This window comes from Rhipicephalus microplus, chromosome 6 (genome assembly GCF_043290135.1).
Source record: "Rhipicephalus microplus isolate Deutch F79 chromosome 6, USDA_Rmic, whole genome shotgun sequence".
Lineage (NCBI taxonomy): Eukaryota > Metazoa > Arthropoda > Arachnida > Ixodida > Ixodidae > Rhipicephalus > Rhipicephalus microplus.
In genome coordinates, this window is record NC_134705.1 from 180,390,267 (window position 1) to 180,405,326 (window position 15,060).

The window sequence follows — 15,060 nt, forward strand, 5'->3', positions numbered from 1 at the left end:
ATACGAAGGGGTAGACACAGTATGCAGTGCGTGTGGAGAGGAACAAGAGACTGCCGAACACTTGATAATGTTCTGTAAAGGGCTTCACCCTATAGTTCAGGATGATGGCGCTGCGTTTTTCAAAGCACTGGGGTTTAGGGACACGGAGGGCAAAATAGACTTTAAGCGGGTAGAATTAACTAGAAGGAGGTTATCTAATTGGTGGCCAAAGTCAAGGCACAAGTGAAAATTGAACCCTTCACTGCAAAGTACGAATCCTCAAGCTCACTATTTAAGGGAAAAAATAGTGCGCGCGCGTGGCTAGAGTGCACGCGCGCGCACTCAAGCCAGGCTAGAGTGCGCGCGCGTGCCTGGCCGTGTCTGAGAAGTTGCTGACTTATTCGGTTGTTACACAGGCTCTCGTGCTTTGATTGCGAGCTGCCTCGGCATCTGGTGACTCCGAGCCAGAGCACCGGAGCGGCCAACCGAATACGCCATAAGGAAGGCTCATCTGCTCCTTTAAACTCGGTGCCAACAGCGCGGAGTACCACACAACGTGGAAGATGTAGGGAGTGATTGTCCTGATTTTAGGTGATACTTGCGTTCACGGGAAAGCAAGAGTTGCCATTACAAACATCCGTACGCGATACAGATGTCTCTCTTGGCCCTTCTCCTTTCCCTCCACTCCTAATACCCTGATTAGTTAAGGCTCCATTTCCCACCCACTGACTGTACTCTATACTATGCATGGTTGCGCTTTTCATTACCTTACCCTCTTTCCTTTCCTCATCCTCACACGATTTCTTACTCTTACATCTCTTCCCCGCCCACATTATTGTACTCTACATGGCTAGTATATGTCTACACTATGCGTGGTTTAGCATGCGTGACGCCATAAACGGCTATACTTTACCTTCTCCCTTCCCCTTTGCTATCTTCCTCATCATCACAACACTTCTTCTGACTCCGACTCCCCCCCCCCCCCTCCGCCCCTTTCTATAATGCACTCCCCATGGATACGGTGTAGATGGTTTTATTTGCGTGACGCCTAGCGACGACATGGAATGACAGCAGACAGATGACATGCGAGACGACAGCCCGGCCCCTATAAAGTGCTCCGCACCTAAAAAGAACCCTTTGCCGGACACTGTATGCAAAAGTCCATCGTGCCACTGACGGCAAAGTATATAGAAGACAGCGTGTCAAATTTTGTGCGCACGTACCAGGTACGGGAAGCCGCTTACACCGTCGATGATGTTCGGTGGCACGGATTTGCAATCTTTCATATCAGCCAGCCAACTATTGAACGAGGAGATGATGATGACGGTGTCGATATCGCTTTTTTCTTGCGTGGCCATCTTGATGGCGTCCTTCAACGCCTTCCATTTACCATCGTCGTCGTACAAGATAGCGCTGATGGCAACCACAGTTCTCTTCCGCTTGTCTTTGCCTTGGAGCTCTTTGAAGGCCTGAATGAAAGCGCGCACGTGTTATGCGACAGCTGGTCTTTGAACGCGTCGGCGTTAGTGCAGTCAAAGCGTGACCTCCGCGATTAGCCCCAACAGCGCACCGTGCTGCCGGCGCTGATCGCTGAAGCTATGGCCAAAGCGATGTAAAACCACTTGCGTTCCCAAGGGGACGTGGCCATCTGTAATGCCGGTGTTAAAAAGGACAGACAACCACTGAGAACACAAACTGAGTTAACCCCCCTTATGGAAATGTTGTATACTGTATTGTATAAAACGAGGCTCCTTTTTCTTGTTAGACACAACTGTATACTTTTATTCCTTCCCTCAAGGGTACTCTTGGTGCCTCATGTGGCAAAAAAAGTGAAGATTCGCTTCGTTGTGATCACGTGACCCTTTACTAGTGTACGCTATTTGTTTCTGTATTAGCGTTGAACGACCGACAAGTTGGAGAAGCACGAAGAGCGCCACGCGGCCTCCGCGATTAGGTACGGCAGCGTGTTGGCGGAGCTAATAACGGAAGCCACGAGCGCCTAGCTCGTGAGGTGGTAAACGGACCTCATGTGACGATTAGCGTTCGGAGAACTTATTATGCCTATTGTGTATATTAAACATGGTTGAAATTGTTTCACTCACTCCTGTTGTTGAACGTCATGAGCAGTACGCGTAGAGGACTATATGCATCGCTTTCGTTTTACAGCGTTGCTGGAGGGTGCCTTCACACAAGTCTAGAGGCTATTTAAGATCGATAGATATTGCCTATAAAAATTACTGCATATCCACGCAGTGAATGCTGATGATGGAGCGAAGCTTGGCCTTAAGGTCTATGTGTTTACGTTGAAGACGTCAACTATTATATAGGGCGGACGGATGAACGCACGCACGGACGGTTGGACAGACAGATGCGCGGACAGAATACATAATCATCATCATCATCATCATCATCATCATCATCATCATCATCAGCCTGGCTACGTCCACTGCACGACAAAGGCCTCTCCCATCTTCCGCCAGTCAACTTGGTTCTGTGCTTGCTGCTGCCAATTTGTACCCGCAAACTTCTTAATCTCATCTGCCCCCTTACCTTCTGTCTCCCCCTAATCCGCTTGCCTTCTCTGGGAATCTAGTTAGTTACCCTTAATGACCAGCGGTTATCCTGTCTACGCACTACATGCCCGGCCCATGTACATTACCTTTTCTTGATTTCAACTGTGATATCCTTAACCCCCGTTTATTCCCTAATCCACTCTGCTCTCTTCTTGTCTCTTAAGGTTACACCTACCATTTTTCTTTCCACTGCTCGCGGCGTTGTCCTCAATTTAAGCAGAACTCTCTTTGTAAGTCTCCAGGTTTCTGCTCCATAGTTAAGTACCGGCAAGATGCAGCTGTTATATACCTTCCTCTTGAGGGATAGTGGCAATTTAGCTGTCATGATGTGAGAGGGCTTGCCATATGTGCTCCGCACCATTCTTATTCTTCTAGTTATTTCAATCTCGTGGTTCGGCTTCGCGGTTGTAACCTGCTCTAAGTAGACATAATCTTTTAAAACTTGAAGTGCACTATTACCTATCTGAAAGCGCTGCTCTCTTCCGAGGTTGTTGTACATTACTTTCGTTTTCTGCTGATTCATTTTAAGACCCACCTGCCTGCTCTCCTTGTGTAACTCCGTAATCATGAGTTGCCATTCGTCTTCTGAGTTACTCAGCAATGCAATGTCATCGGCGAAACGCAGGTTGCTAAAGTACTTTCCATTAACTTTTATCCCTAACTATTCCCATTCCAGGCCTCTGAAAACCTCCTGTGAGCACGCGGTAAATAGCATTGGGGAGATTGTATCCCTCTGTCTTACACCCTTCTTGATTGGTATACCGTTGCTTTCTTTATGAAGCAATATGGTAGCAGTGGATCCCCTGTAGATTTCTTCCAGGATGTTTATATACACTTCATCGACGCCCTGATTCCGCAGTGTCTGCATGACTGCTGAAATTTCTACTGAATCAAACGCCTTCTCGTAATCTATGAAGGCTAAGTATAGTGGTTGGCTATATTCTGAGCATTTCTCTATTACCTGATCGATAGTATGAATGTGGTCGATTACTGAGTAGCCTGTTCGAAATCCTGCTTGTTCCTTTGGTTGATTGAATTCTAATGTTTTCTTTACTCTGTTAGCAATTACCTTTGTAAATAGCTTGTATACTACAGAGAGCAAGCTGATCGGCCTGTAATTCTTCAAGTCCTTGTCATCTCCTTTCTTATGTATGAAGATGATGTTAGCATTCTTCCGGGACTCTGGTACTCTTCCCGTCAGGAGGCACCTCGTAAACAGGGTGGCTAGTTTTTCTAACACAATCTGTCCTTCATTTTTCAGCAGATCTGATGTTACCTGGTCCTCACCAGCAGATTTACCTCTTTGCATGCTCTCCAAGGCTTTTCTGACTTCTATCATTACTGGTGTGGTGTCATCTGGATTACTGCTAGTTCTTATAGTGTCGGGGTTGTCCCGGCTACTGTACAGATCTCTCTAAAACTCCTCTGCTATTTTAACTATCTTATCCATATTGGTAGTTATTTTGCCTTCTTTATCCCTTCGTACATACATCCGATTTTAGCCTATCCCAAGTTTCCTCTTCACTGTTTAGACGCTTCCTCCGTTTTTCAGAGCATGTTCAATTCTCTCCATGTTATACCTTCTTACATCGGATACATTACGCTTACTAATCAACTTCGAAAGCTCTGCCAGTTCTATTTTGTGTGTTGTACTTGAGACTTTCATGCTTTGACGCTTTTTAATGGGGTTCTTCGTCTCCTGGAACAGCTTGCCAGTGTTCTGTCTAAGTACCGTACTTCCAACTTCCACTGCGCACTCCGTAATGATACTCGTCAGATTATCATTCATTGCGTCAACGCTAAGGTTTGGTTCCACGATAAGAGCGGAGTGAGTACCTGTTCTGAAGTGAGACTCTGAATTCCTCTACTTTCCATCTGAGTGCTAGCTCATTGTTTGGCTTCTTGCGTATTAGTTTCTGTCGTTCCTTCTTCAAGTCTAGGTGAATTCGAGACCGTACCATTCTATGGTCACTGCATCCTACCTTGATGAGCACTTCTACATCCTGCACGATGCCTGGGTGTGCATTCATTATAAAGTCTATTTCGTTCTCATTTCCGCCATTAGGGCTCCTCCATGTCAACTTACGGTTTCCTTGTTTTCGGTAGAAGATATTCAAAATTCGTAAATGATTGCGTTCGGCGAATTCCATACTAGTAGCTCTCCTCTGGAATTTTCAGTACCGATGCCATAATCTCCCACTGCCTGGTCTCCAGCCTGTTTATTCCCTACCTTTGCATTAGTGTACCCATCAGTATAGTATACTGTGTTTTTACCTCACTCAATGCTCATTCCACGTCTTCATAGAAGCTTTCAACTGATTGTCATCATGGATGGCTGTAGGCGCGTAAGCTTGTAACACCTTCATCTTGTATCACTTATTGAGTTTAATTACGACCACCCTTTCAATAATGTTATAGTATTCCTCTATGTTGCCAGCTATGTTTCCGTGAATTAGGAACCCCACTCCCAGTTCTTTTCTGTCAGCCAAGCCCCGATATCAAAGGACGTGCCCATTCTGTAGCACCGTATAGGCCTCATCTGTCCTCCTAACCTCACTGAGCCCTATTATATCCCATTTAACACCCTCTAGCTCCTCGGATAGTACAGCTAGACTTGCCTCACTAGATAAGGTTCTAGCGTTAAACGTTGCCAAGTTCAGGTTCCGATGGCGGCCTGTCCGGATCCAGAGATTCTTAGCACCCTCTGCTGCGTTGCAGATCTGACTGCCGGCGTGGTCATTTGCTTCGCAGCTGCTGGGGACTGAGGGCCGTGAGTTAATTGACGTATGCATGTGGGAGGTAGTGTCCAGATACTGCACCAGGGCGACCAATCCTTCTCTGGTGAGGCAGTGCGTTACCGGCGGTGGTCACTGGTGAGGCCGCACCCCAGGGCTCTTAATGCAGTTGAAATGAAGCTGCACATCTAAAACCAGCCCTCAGCGTTGTTTTTTGGGCACATGTAGCTACACTGTGCAAAAGATATTACATCTCTAGCTGTCCGAGGTCCACTTTTACAGAACAAGCACACAAGTAAACTGGTCTAAATCTTTGTTTCGAGAAAGATATTGTTGAAACTTCATTTCGCCGTTTCGAGTGAAAATATAATGACACGCATACTTTTAGGCAACTAATATGCACCAGGCATGTAATGGGACTGATTGTTTGTATACGAGCGTGCCGCTTCATCAAGTCCTGTTGCAAGTTGTTGTCACGTGCTATTCTGCCGACAAGGCCGCTTATCAGTTCAGTTCGGTGACGGTACTGACGCCGATGTGCGAACAATGTGCACGCGTCATCCGCGATCCGTCAAATCACACGACGATGTTTTCCGGCTCACCAACTCGCTCACCAACTTTGAGGCTACACGAGTGCCGAGGTTTAAGTTTCCCTTTCACATAAGACTGCCGCATTTTCGAGTGGAGACCGCAGCATCGTTGTGAACACGCCGTTAAAAAGCAATCTACCTGTTTGCAGTACCCTCCGGGTACTCCGAAGCTGTCAGCCTGTTTGCAGTACCCTCCGGGTACTGCAAACAGGTAGACTGCTTTGGAGTAGATTCACCATGAACAGATTGATTTACTGCTGTTCGCCAACGTGCGGCGTACTCTACTCTGACGACCCTCGAAACCCGTCATGCTGTTCACACACAAACGAGGTCGTTTCGTCCGGCAGGGGGGGAGGGAGGGGAAGGGGTGGGGGAGAATCGCGGCATTAGCACGTTTAGCGATGAGACTGTGCTTCCGTCCCATTATTCCGTATTCTGTCCTTCCGTTCAATCTTTGCAGCGATCGGACGGAAGGACAGAATACAGCCTATTTTAAATCAATATGCGTGGTACGAGTGCTCCATACGTATGGTACATGTAACACCTGTGTTTCGGTCCGACGGAAAGCTGCGACAATGGTGTCATGGACGTCGTGAGAGCCCAAGGAGCTTTCATGGATGTCCGTTGACGTTTTGCTGCGTCCAGGCAGCAGACCTAAAATTTTGATACGTGGTGTCTTTTGGTTTGTCGCGACGGAAGTGCACGCTCATCCTTTGTGCCAATCGTCTTTACATGCGCCGGAGGAGGCGCCTGGTATGATCACGTGAGAATGATGGTATAGCGTCTCGTTCTGTTCTCGTATTGATAATGGGCGCAAGCCGGCTCACTGCGGGGTAGAATCAGTGTGTGTGTGTGTGTGTGTGTGTGTGTGTGTGTGTGCGTGTGTATGTGTGTGTGTGTGTGTGTGCGAGTGCGTGTGTGTGTGCGTGCGTGTGCGTGCGTGTGTGCGTGCGTGTGTGTGTGCGCGTGTGCGGGTGCGTGTCTGTGCGTATGTGTGCGTGTGTGTGTGTCTGTGCGTGCGTGCGCGTGTGCGTGTGTGCTTGCGTGTGTGCGTGTGCGTGCGTGCGTGTGTATGCGCGTGTGAGGGTGCGTGTCTGTGCGTGCGTATGTGTGCGTGTGTGTGTCTGTGCGTGCTCGCGTGTCCGTGCGTGCTCGCGTGTGTGCGTGCGTGTGTGCGCGCGCGTGTGTGCGTGCGTGTGCGTGCGTGTGTCTGTGCGTGTGTGTGCGTGCGTGTTTGTGTGTGCGTGTGCGGGTGCGTGCGTGCGTGTGTGTGCGTGCGTGTGTGCGGGTGCGCGTGTGCGCGTGCGTGTGTGTGCGTGCGTGTCTGTGCGTGCGTGTGTGTATGCGTGCGTGCGTGTGTGTGTGCGCGTGTGCGGGTGCGTGTGTGTCCGTGCGTGTGTGTGCGTGCGTGTGTGTGTCTGTGCGTGCGCGTGTGCGTGCGTGCGTGTGTGTGCGTGCGTGTGTGTGTGTCTGCGTGTGTGCATGCGTGTGCGTGTGTGTGTGTTTGTGCGTGTGTGTGTTTCTGCGCGCGTGTGTGTGTGTGTGTGTGTGTGTGTAGCGGCGAGCTGCGAGTGTTATTTTCGTGTGACACACCGGCACGGCAGCGGCGTCCTTCGAATGTAACCGCCGACCATCGTAGGCCCGATTTCTGCCACATAAAGCGGCTGCCCCCAGAGTGCTTTCGAGTTTCGGCGGTATACTAGTCGCAACACTACGTGACAATATGCCCGAATCATCTGCGTGCGTCGAAGACATGCGCGCTTTGCGATACCTACCTGGGTCAACCCCACAGTGCGCGTTAGCAAACCGTCGAGCATATCCGGGTAGTGGATGACGTTTAGAGTGCCGTAGTGCCAAATTCTGTTTTTCTGGAGGCCCATGAGGTCTTCGCGGGCATCTCTAAAATCAGAACCGTTCACCGCTCTGCAAGAGCGAAGACGGAAAAGAGCATGTTAATCGCTGCCGCTGCACGTTCTCAGTACTGTTCTTGTGTTTCACAATCACTTGACTCTCACCCCCGTATTGAGAAGCGTTCCTTGACTCGAACGTGACTTGCCACCACCTTCAGTGCAGCACGTTCAAAACGCATTTGTCTGTTTGTGTGCTGCTTTGCCACCGTCTGATAAAGACAGCGCCTTCGAAATGCGTTCAAGCTGCATTAAAGGCGGTGGCAAGTAAAATTCAAGTCAAGGAGCGTTTCTGAAAACGGGATCCAGTCTCAGCACATCAAGCTTTTGCCCCGTATTGAGAAACACGCCTCGACTTGAGCTATAGACCTGCCACCATCTTCAACGCTTGCGCGTACAGACAGGAAATCTTGGTAGCTGATTGCACTTTACGCAACGCTGCGTTCACCACGTGTGCGCACATGTCCTTGCACCGGTAAAAATTTTAAGTGTGAATACACTTTATAAGCGACCCCAAACCATCCACCGCCGTCGGCGGCGTCCGCAGTCTTCTCTCTATCTTTAAAAGAAAGAGGACTTGGCGGGCCGCAGCGCGACGCTCTACCGAATAAGTCACGGACGCGACGCTGATATCGGTGTCAATAACGCGCATTATACCCCCTCCCCCTTCGCTCGCTGCAGCTGCGCGCGCACCCCTCTCTCTCGCGCGCCCGCCTTCTCTCTCAGTCTCTCGTCGTGAGGGGGAGTAAAGCTAAAACGTAAACTCCCCCGTGTGATCAAATTGCGATTCCCAAGAACCATTACACCATAAAGGCACCATAGTGTGATTATAAATATAATAGTGCGAATTAATAAATACCCCTCATAGCATCACCCCGTGTATTCGCACTTAACCATGTTCACCCTCGGGGAAATGCTTGGGAGTTTTTTATAAAAGAGTTCAACAGAAAGCGTTCATCGATAGATTACGTACATGGCGGGGCTACAAGAAAAGCCTGGTTAATGAGACAAGCACGTTTTTTTTTAGATAGAATATTACCATTGACTTAGCGACTGTCCCACATTTCAAAGTGTACAGAATGAGATAAAGAAAAAAATCATATGCGTATAAGGTGCGAACGGTGGTACTGAACAAATCGCACAGACATGTGGGCTTTCTACGACCTTTCTTTATCTCTTTTTTGTGGTATGCAGGTGTTAAAGATGCAAATAAGTAGTTCAGTCACGCTACAGCAGTGCGTAGCAGGCGGAGCACAAGCTAACCCCGTACAAACAACACAGAGAAGGCGTGATTTAGTGCGAAAACGTGAAGGGAGTCACCCAGGGCGAGCATCTGTATGAAAGACAGAATGCGTTTTACTCGCGGATAATGTTGACGTTGCATATAGGCGTCGTGCACCGATTCAAATGAGAATAGCGTTGGTATTAACAGTAAACTGTATAGTCAACGCATCTTATCCGCCGACAATCGGCTCAGACCGCAAACAAAGAAGCGCCGCTGCGTGTATTTGTATACGCACCGCCGACCGCCTATCCACACTTGCGCAGGGCGGTGCTGCCACCTATAGTTCTGTCTCGCCAGGAATAGGTCTCTTTGTTATCGCGGATTGGCAGCGCCGAAAACGAAAAGAAAAAATATATATATATATGGCCGGTCTCCGTGATAGCTGTTACGAGACCAATATAACAAGGGATACTGCAGGGTGTCGTATACACTCTTAGAAAAAAGGTGGTAGTACTTGCTAACTTTGTGGTAGTAATGCTTTGTCACATGTGTTACAACCCTGGTAGTAAGCGCAGTTAGTAACAGCGAAGGTGGTAACAGTTACTACCCTTGCTGTTACTAACAGCATTTAGTAACCGTTGCTACCATAGCCATTACCACCTAAAAGTTTCAAAAAGTAGCAACCGATACTACCCTGTTCATTCATTTTGGCATATTATTTCTCCACTGCTAATGTTCGCCAATCAATGTCTTATTATTAGACAACTTCGAGTGAGGAAGTATTGTGTGTCAAAACGCGAAGAAAACACAGACCTATCAAGTTCACTATTTTGAACGCATGCACGTAGTATGAAGTACGCATGGGGTATATATAACCCCTACTTTGCTAGGGCATGTCTGGCACAAGGGAGCACTCGTGTTTTAAGACGAATTATAACAAATTTGAACCTGTAGCACTATATTGTACTACTTGGTTACGTATGTTTGGGGACGAAGCACAAGACGTTTAATCAGCCTTACTTATGAAAAATTGTATGTCAAATTTATTCATTATAAAATGGTGACAAATAGGCATTATAGACAGTGGCCCAAACAAGGTTATGAACTCTTTTTCAGTCCATTTGAATGCTTCACACAGCTAATATATCAGCGTTTACAAGGTAATATTTGTTTTTGGGGTTTGACGCGCCAAAACATTGATAATGTTTAGATACACGCCGCAGTGGATTGATTCTGACCGTTTTGGGGGCTAATTGTGGCCGACTGGTTATTTTGACCCACCAGTCTTGTTAAAATATGCTGTAATTCACTAAGATTTTTGTAATTGTTTATTGCAATGCGTGTACATTTGCCTATGGTTCGTTAACTTGTACTTCTCCGTTTCGACAATATCAGAAGCACGTTTACATATTTCAGTTGCGTAATTTAAAACAAAATGTATTTCCTTGATCTATAGATATCTTCTGAGCCACTTATTCGTTTGATGATATACGTCGAGACGATTCCTCTCATAAATGATCAGAATCGAAATCATACACTACTTTGGATTAAATAGTCAGCATCCGGGTAGCAAAAAGGTGGTAACGGTGCAAGAAAGGTAGTAATGGCTGCAGTTACTACATATTTCATTCCAGTTACTAACTGTTTACTAACGTAGGTAGTAAACAGGTCGCAAAAAGTTGGTAACGGTTGCAGGTAGTAACTGTTTACTAACGTAGATAGTAAACAAGTAGCAAGAGTGTAGTAACGGTCCAAGTAAGGTAGTAACCGCTGCAGTTACTGCCTATTTGCTTGCAGTTGCTACCTTTTTCCTAACTTTTTTTTTTCTAAGAGTGTACAGTTGATCGCCGCCGCCGGTGTCTATAACCGCTGTCACGCAGCAAAACGAGAAAATAGCAAAATAGCAAAACGAGAAAAAAATATTTATATTGAGGACCACATGGGATGAGAACCCGGTCCTTTTGCGGCGCAGTCGAGTATTCTAGCACAACGCCACGCCGGTGTTTCAAACTCACTCGCAAAAAGACCGTATGCAGTCGTAATCTGGGGCAAGGAATAATAGATGGCGTAGGCGATGAGTGAAATAACCTGGCGTCACGCATTGCAAATGGCACAACGAATGTGTGGTTTAAAGCAGCCCTCTTTCCCCTCCACCAAAACCAACGGCTTAGCTGTAATTCTTCATCACCTCCAAACCGTGTATGCCTCAAAAACTTGGAAGTTTGATCTTTGCTTTATACGAAATAGAGCGCTATAGCTTCTAATCGTTCCTCGTGCGCACCGCCTGGTCGATTGCTAGCGTGACTTCGGTTTTCGGCGCACGTCTCAACCGTGCCTTAGAGGGGCCATGAAACGCCTTTTAGAGCAACCATCTAATGGGTCCGCTAAGTGAGCTTATTGCCTCACGAATTCGACGCCGCAAAGATTTAACGAATCTGTCCAGTACGAGCGATGTTACACAGATTTGTCGCACGCTGCAATCGCATTCGCTCCTCTCGCCCCGACAAAAGCGCTGAAAGCGAAGGAGAGGGGGATGGCATGGACAAAGAAAATTAGTCAGGTGCACCTCGTGGCCTTGAGCACTTTTTGGGGGCGAAGCTCCTTATGGTCTAACCTTGTGACTAGTCACGCGTAACTGAGAAAGGTGAGACGAGAAAGAAAAGATGGTAAAAGAAACGGAACGACCATTTCTCGTCTCATTTCCTAGACTATATATGGCGTCACTCTACCGCTACTCTACGAAGTGCCGCTACTCTTCGATTGGCTGCCGCGCGTGCTTTGTCAACGAGTGCTTCTCTCAGTCTCCTGAATAGTCGACGTCATAGAGTTTCATACAATAATACCTAGCGGAGAATCTGGCGCTAGTGTCTACGCGGGCTCCTTCAGCGGAGCTTGTGCCCCCATGGGAATTATGGGAAGTACAAGCTTCGGATCTGCTTCGGATCTGCTTCGGATCTGCTTCGGATCTGCTTCGTGTGGATCAGGTTCTTGAGATTCACGGCGCTTGTTTGCTGAGTGTAAGACAAAGGAATATGAAGTTATGTCTAATCGAAACTTGCCTCATTTTTTTTTGTACACAAACTTTAATGCAAAAGGTTTTTGCGACTTTGCGGTAGAAGTGAAACCTGGAAAAATTTAACCACGAAGATATGCATTGCTCTGCTTCTGCGTTCCAGATTTGGCATCAAGATGCAATGAACTATTCCTTACAACACTTCAAAACAAACATTATTGTTTTGCCCTCGGAAGTACGCAATATCTATTTATGAAAATAGTACGGTATTGAGTGAGAAACACTTCACGTTTCGTCTGCTGCGATGTCAGGTGCGTTTGTTCAAGTTGTCTGCCCCCCACGCACCTCTCGTTTTGTTCCGAAGTCGAGTAAGAAGAGGAGGAGGAGAAAAACTTTATTTATCCCAAGAGGAAAAGGTGTGGTGGGGGAGTGTCAGAGGAGCCTACCCAGCGTAGGTCTCTGCTACCCTCTTGGCCCAATCCAAGATCTGGTCCTGGAACTCGGGCGCCGAGCTGCACATAGCAGCCTCCCACTGCTCTTTAGCTTGGCGGTGCGTCTACTTCGCGTTGCCGTAGTTTTGCAGTTGAAAGTGTACCCCTTTCTGTTATAGCGTCTTATTTTAGTTGCCTTTTTTCCCAATAATTGTTTGTTTGTAAACACCCAAGTGTGCATCTATTCTGTACTTCATAAACAACCACTAGAATGTTATTTTCTTTTCTTTTTTCTTTCAATCATACGTGAGCACTGTATGGAGTTTGGTGTGCCATTGTTTCTGTTACCTTGTACAAATGGGAGGTGGGGCTAGTCAAGCTGCTATAGCGCAGCTTTTTTCCTACTTTCCATGCCACAATTGTTTCTTGTTTGTGTAAATCACGGTGTATCGTTGTGGTGAAATAAATTTCAACTTTCAACTTTCTTTTTTATTTCAACGAGTTTTGGCAAGACGCACTAACAACGAACGTCAACTCGGTGTAATATCCTGCACTGGTATGGGACGTCACATCTATGTGCCGCGTGAATGGACGACGCTTCGCTTAAACTGTCAAACACGACTTATACAGCTCCAGCGTTGCAGTAAATTGAAAGGCTAGCAGTTTTCAGCTTCTTTGAACAACAAAGGCGCAGCTTCAGTCCTTTGCACCCACCCCACTAGCCACTCTATACGCAAAAATTGAAACTAAAACTGTAGAAAAAATATCCGTAGACAGTTTGCTGGCTAACGCGATCCAATCCGAAGCCTGCACTTCCCATATTTTCCGCGAGAGTACACGATTGCAGTGCCAGATTCCTCTGTAGGTATTATTGTATGAATCTCTATGGTCGCCTTACGTGGTAGATCGTTGGTGGAGCATTGACGGAGCAGAGCGGCGGGCGCGTTGAAGACGTTCGGCTTGCTTGGCTCGCGTCTCCTCGGTGTTACCCGCGTGCCGTCTGCATAGTGCGCGAACGAGTGTCTCTCTCATTCTCCTGGATAATCGCCGTACGTGGCGGATCGTTGGTGGGCATGGACGAAGCAGAGCGGCGGGCGCGTTGAATACGCTTGCGCTCGGCTTTCTTGACTCCCGTCTCGTCGGTGTTACCCGCGCGTCTTCGGCATTGTTGAACGCGATCGGGTGCATGGACGCATGCACGGACGGAAGGACATACGGACGGATGGACGGAAGATGATGAGTGACGCTTCGCCCCACTCATAATCTTTCATTTAGTGGATATGCTGTGATTTTTTTTCTTTTCTTTTCCCTTTTAATACGCGGCTTTTTGAGTGTGATGATCTCGCACGGGTGCGTAAAAGTCGCGCCCTACCATGGCGGGACCGATAAACACTTTCCAATTGAATACACCCAAACTATTATCTGGGCTCCAGGGCACGAGGGCGTCACCGGGAATCAGTTTGCGGATGAGGCGGCTCGAGGCTTCACAAATCACCGAGCTTCCTTGCACACTGCAATAGAGGATCCAACGCCCCTAGACCCTAACTTTGGTACGATTCTTCAGTATTACAGGGACAATAGAAAACTGTATCCAGCACCGCATAAGAACCTCAAAGCAATGGAATCGGTGGCATTACGCAGAATCCAAACAAACACATACACGAACTTACACAGGCTACATGTATTCTACCCCACAGCATACAGAGATATATGTCCATGGTGTGGGCTTACACCAACTCTGTTTCACATCACGTGGGAGTGTACGCATCACAATGAAGAACACCCCAACGTGAAAAACACAGAGGAACAATGGGAGGCACTGCTGTCCAGCTCGGCCATTGCTGATCAGCGCTGGCTGGTCCAACGGCTAGAGATGATGCCTAGGGGCAGCGGAGCCCTGGAATAAGGGCCCGACCATTTGGAATGCTCCGCGTTATACGCAAAGTTTTCTCTCTCCCTCTCCCATGGCGACCCCTGTAACGGCATAGCGCGCCTTGCTCAAATAAGCCAATGGCTGAAAGACGGCCTCGTACGAGTGATTTTTGAGCTTCCTCTGTCATTCGTCAATAGAAAATGAAGGCTATTTCTAGCTGACATTGATAAATTATTGTGAATTGCAGGCCGTGTGCTTTGCCATAATAATTGTCTCGAGTGTTCTCGGGAGTCTCAGCTACCGATCCGTAGCGTGTTTTTACCATGCTCAAGAAGATGTTTCATGCCCCCCCTTTAAAAGAGACACTAAGGAGGAAAACGATTTTTCGCGAAAGCACAATTTCACAATATCGAAAGCACCACCGCGAGAGGAAGCAGGGTAAACGCGAGAAAACGCGCGAACAGTAAATGTGATTCCTGCACCAAACACCGTGACGTCATAGATTTTGAACACGTCTGCTGGGTCCTATGCAGTGCCATTGTTTTGTAGTTATGATTTGCGTAAAGCGAACCAAGTCTACCTTTTTCGGCATTGCAGCATATCAAGACCAGCCAACTCTACATATTGAAAACTGTACTTTATATAATGACTCATACTATTCTTGAAAGCTATAGTCCACCGACTCGCTAAGCTATTGCAAATAAAATAACTATTGCAAACTAATTAAAATACAC

The 15,060-nt window shown here is 47.4% G+C and overlaps 1 protein-coding gene across 1 annotated transcript in view; it reads right to left on the minus strand.

The window, feature by feature from the left end:
- Nucleotides 1-15,060, minus strand: part of LOC142766098 (uncharacterized) — a 48,669-nt gene that overhangs the window by 7,309 nt on the left and 26,300 nt on the right. The window contains exons 4-5 of the mRNA XM_075867938.1: nt 7,653-7,800; nt 1,203-1,448 (exon numbers count right to left, since the gene is read on the minus strand). Of these exons, the coding sequence (XP_075724053.1) occupies nt 1,203-1,448; nt 7,653-7,800 (394 nt within the window). The remainder of the gene's footprint in view (nt 1-1,202; nt 1,449-7,652; nt 7,801-15,060) is intronic.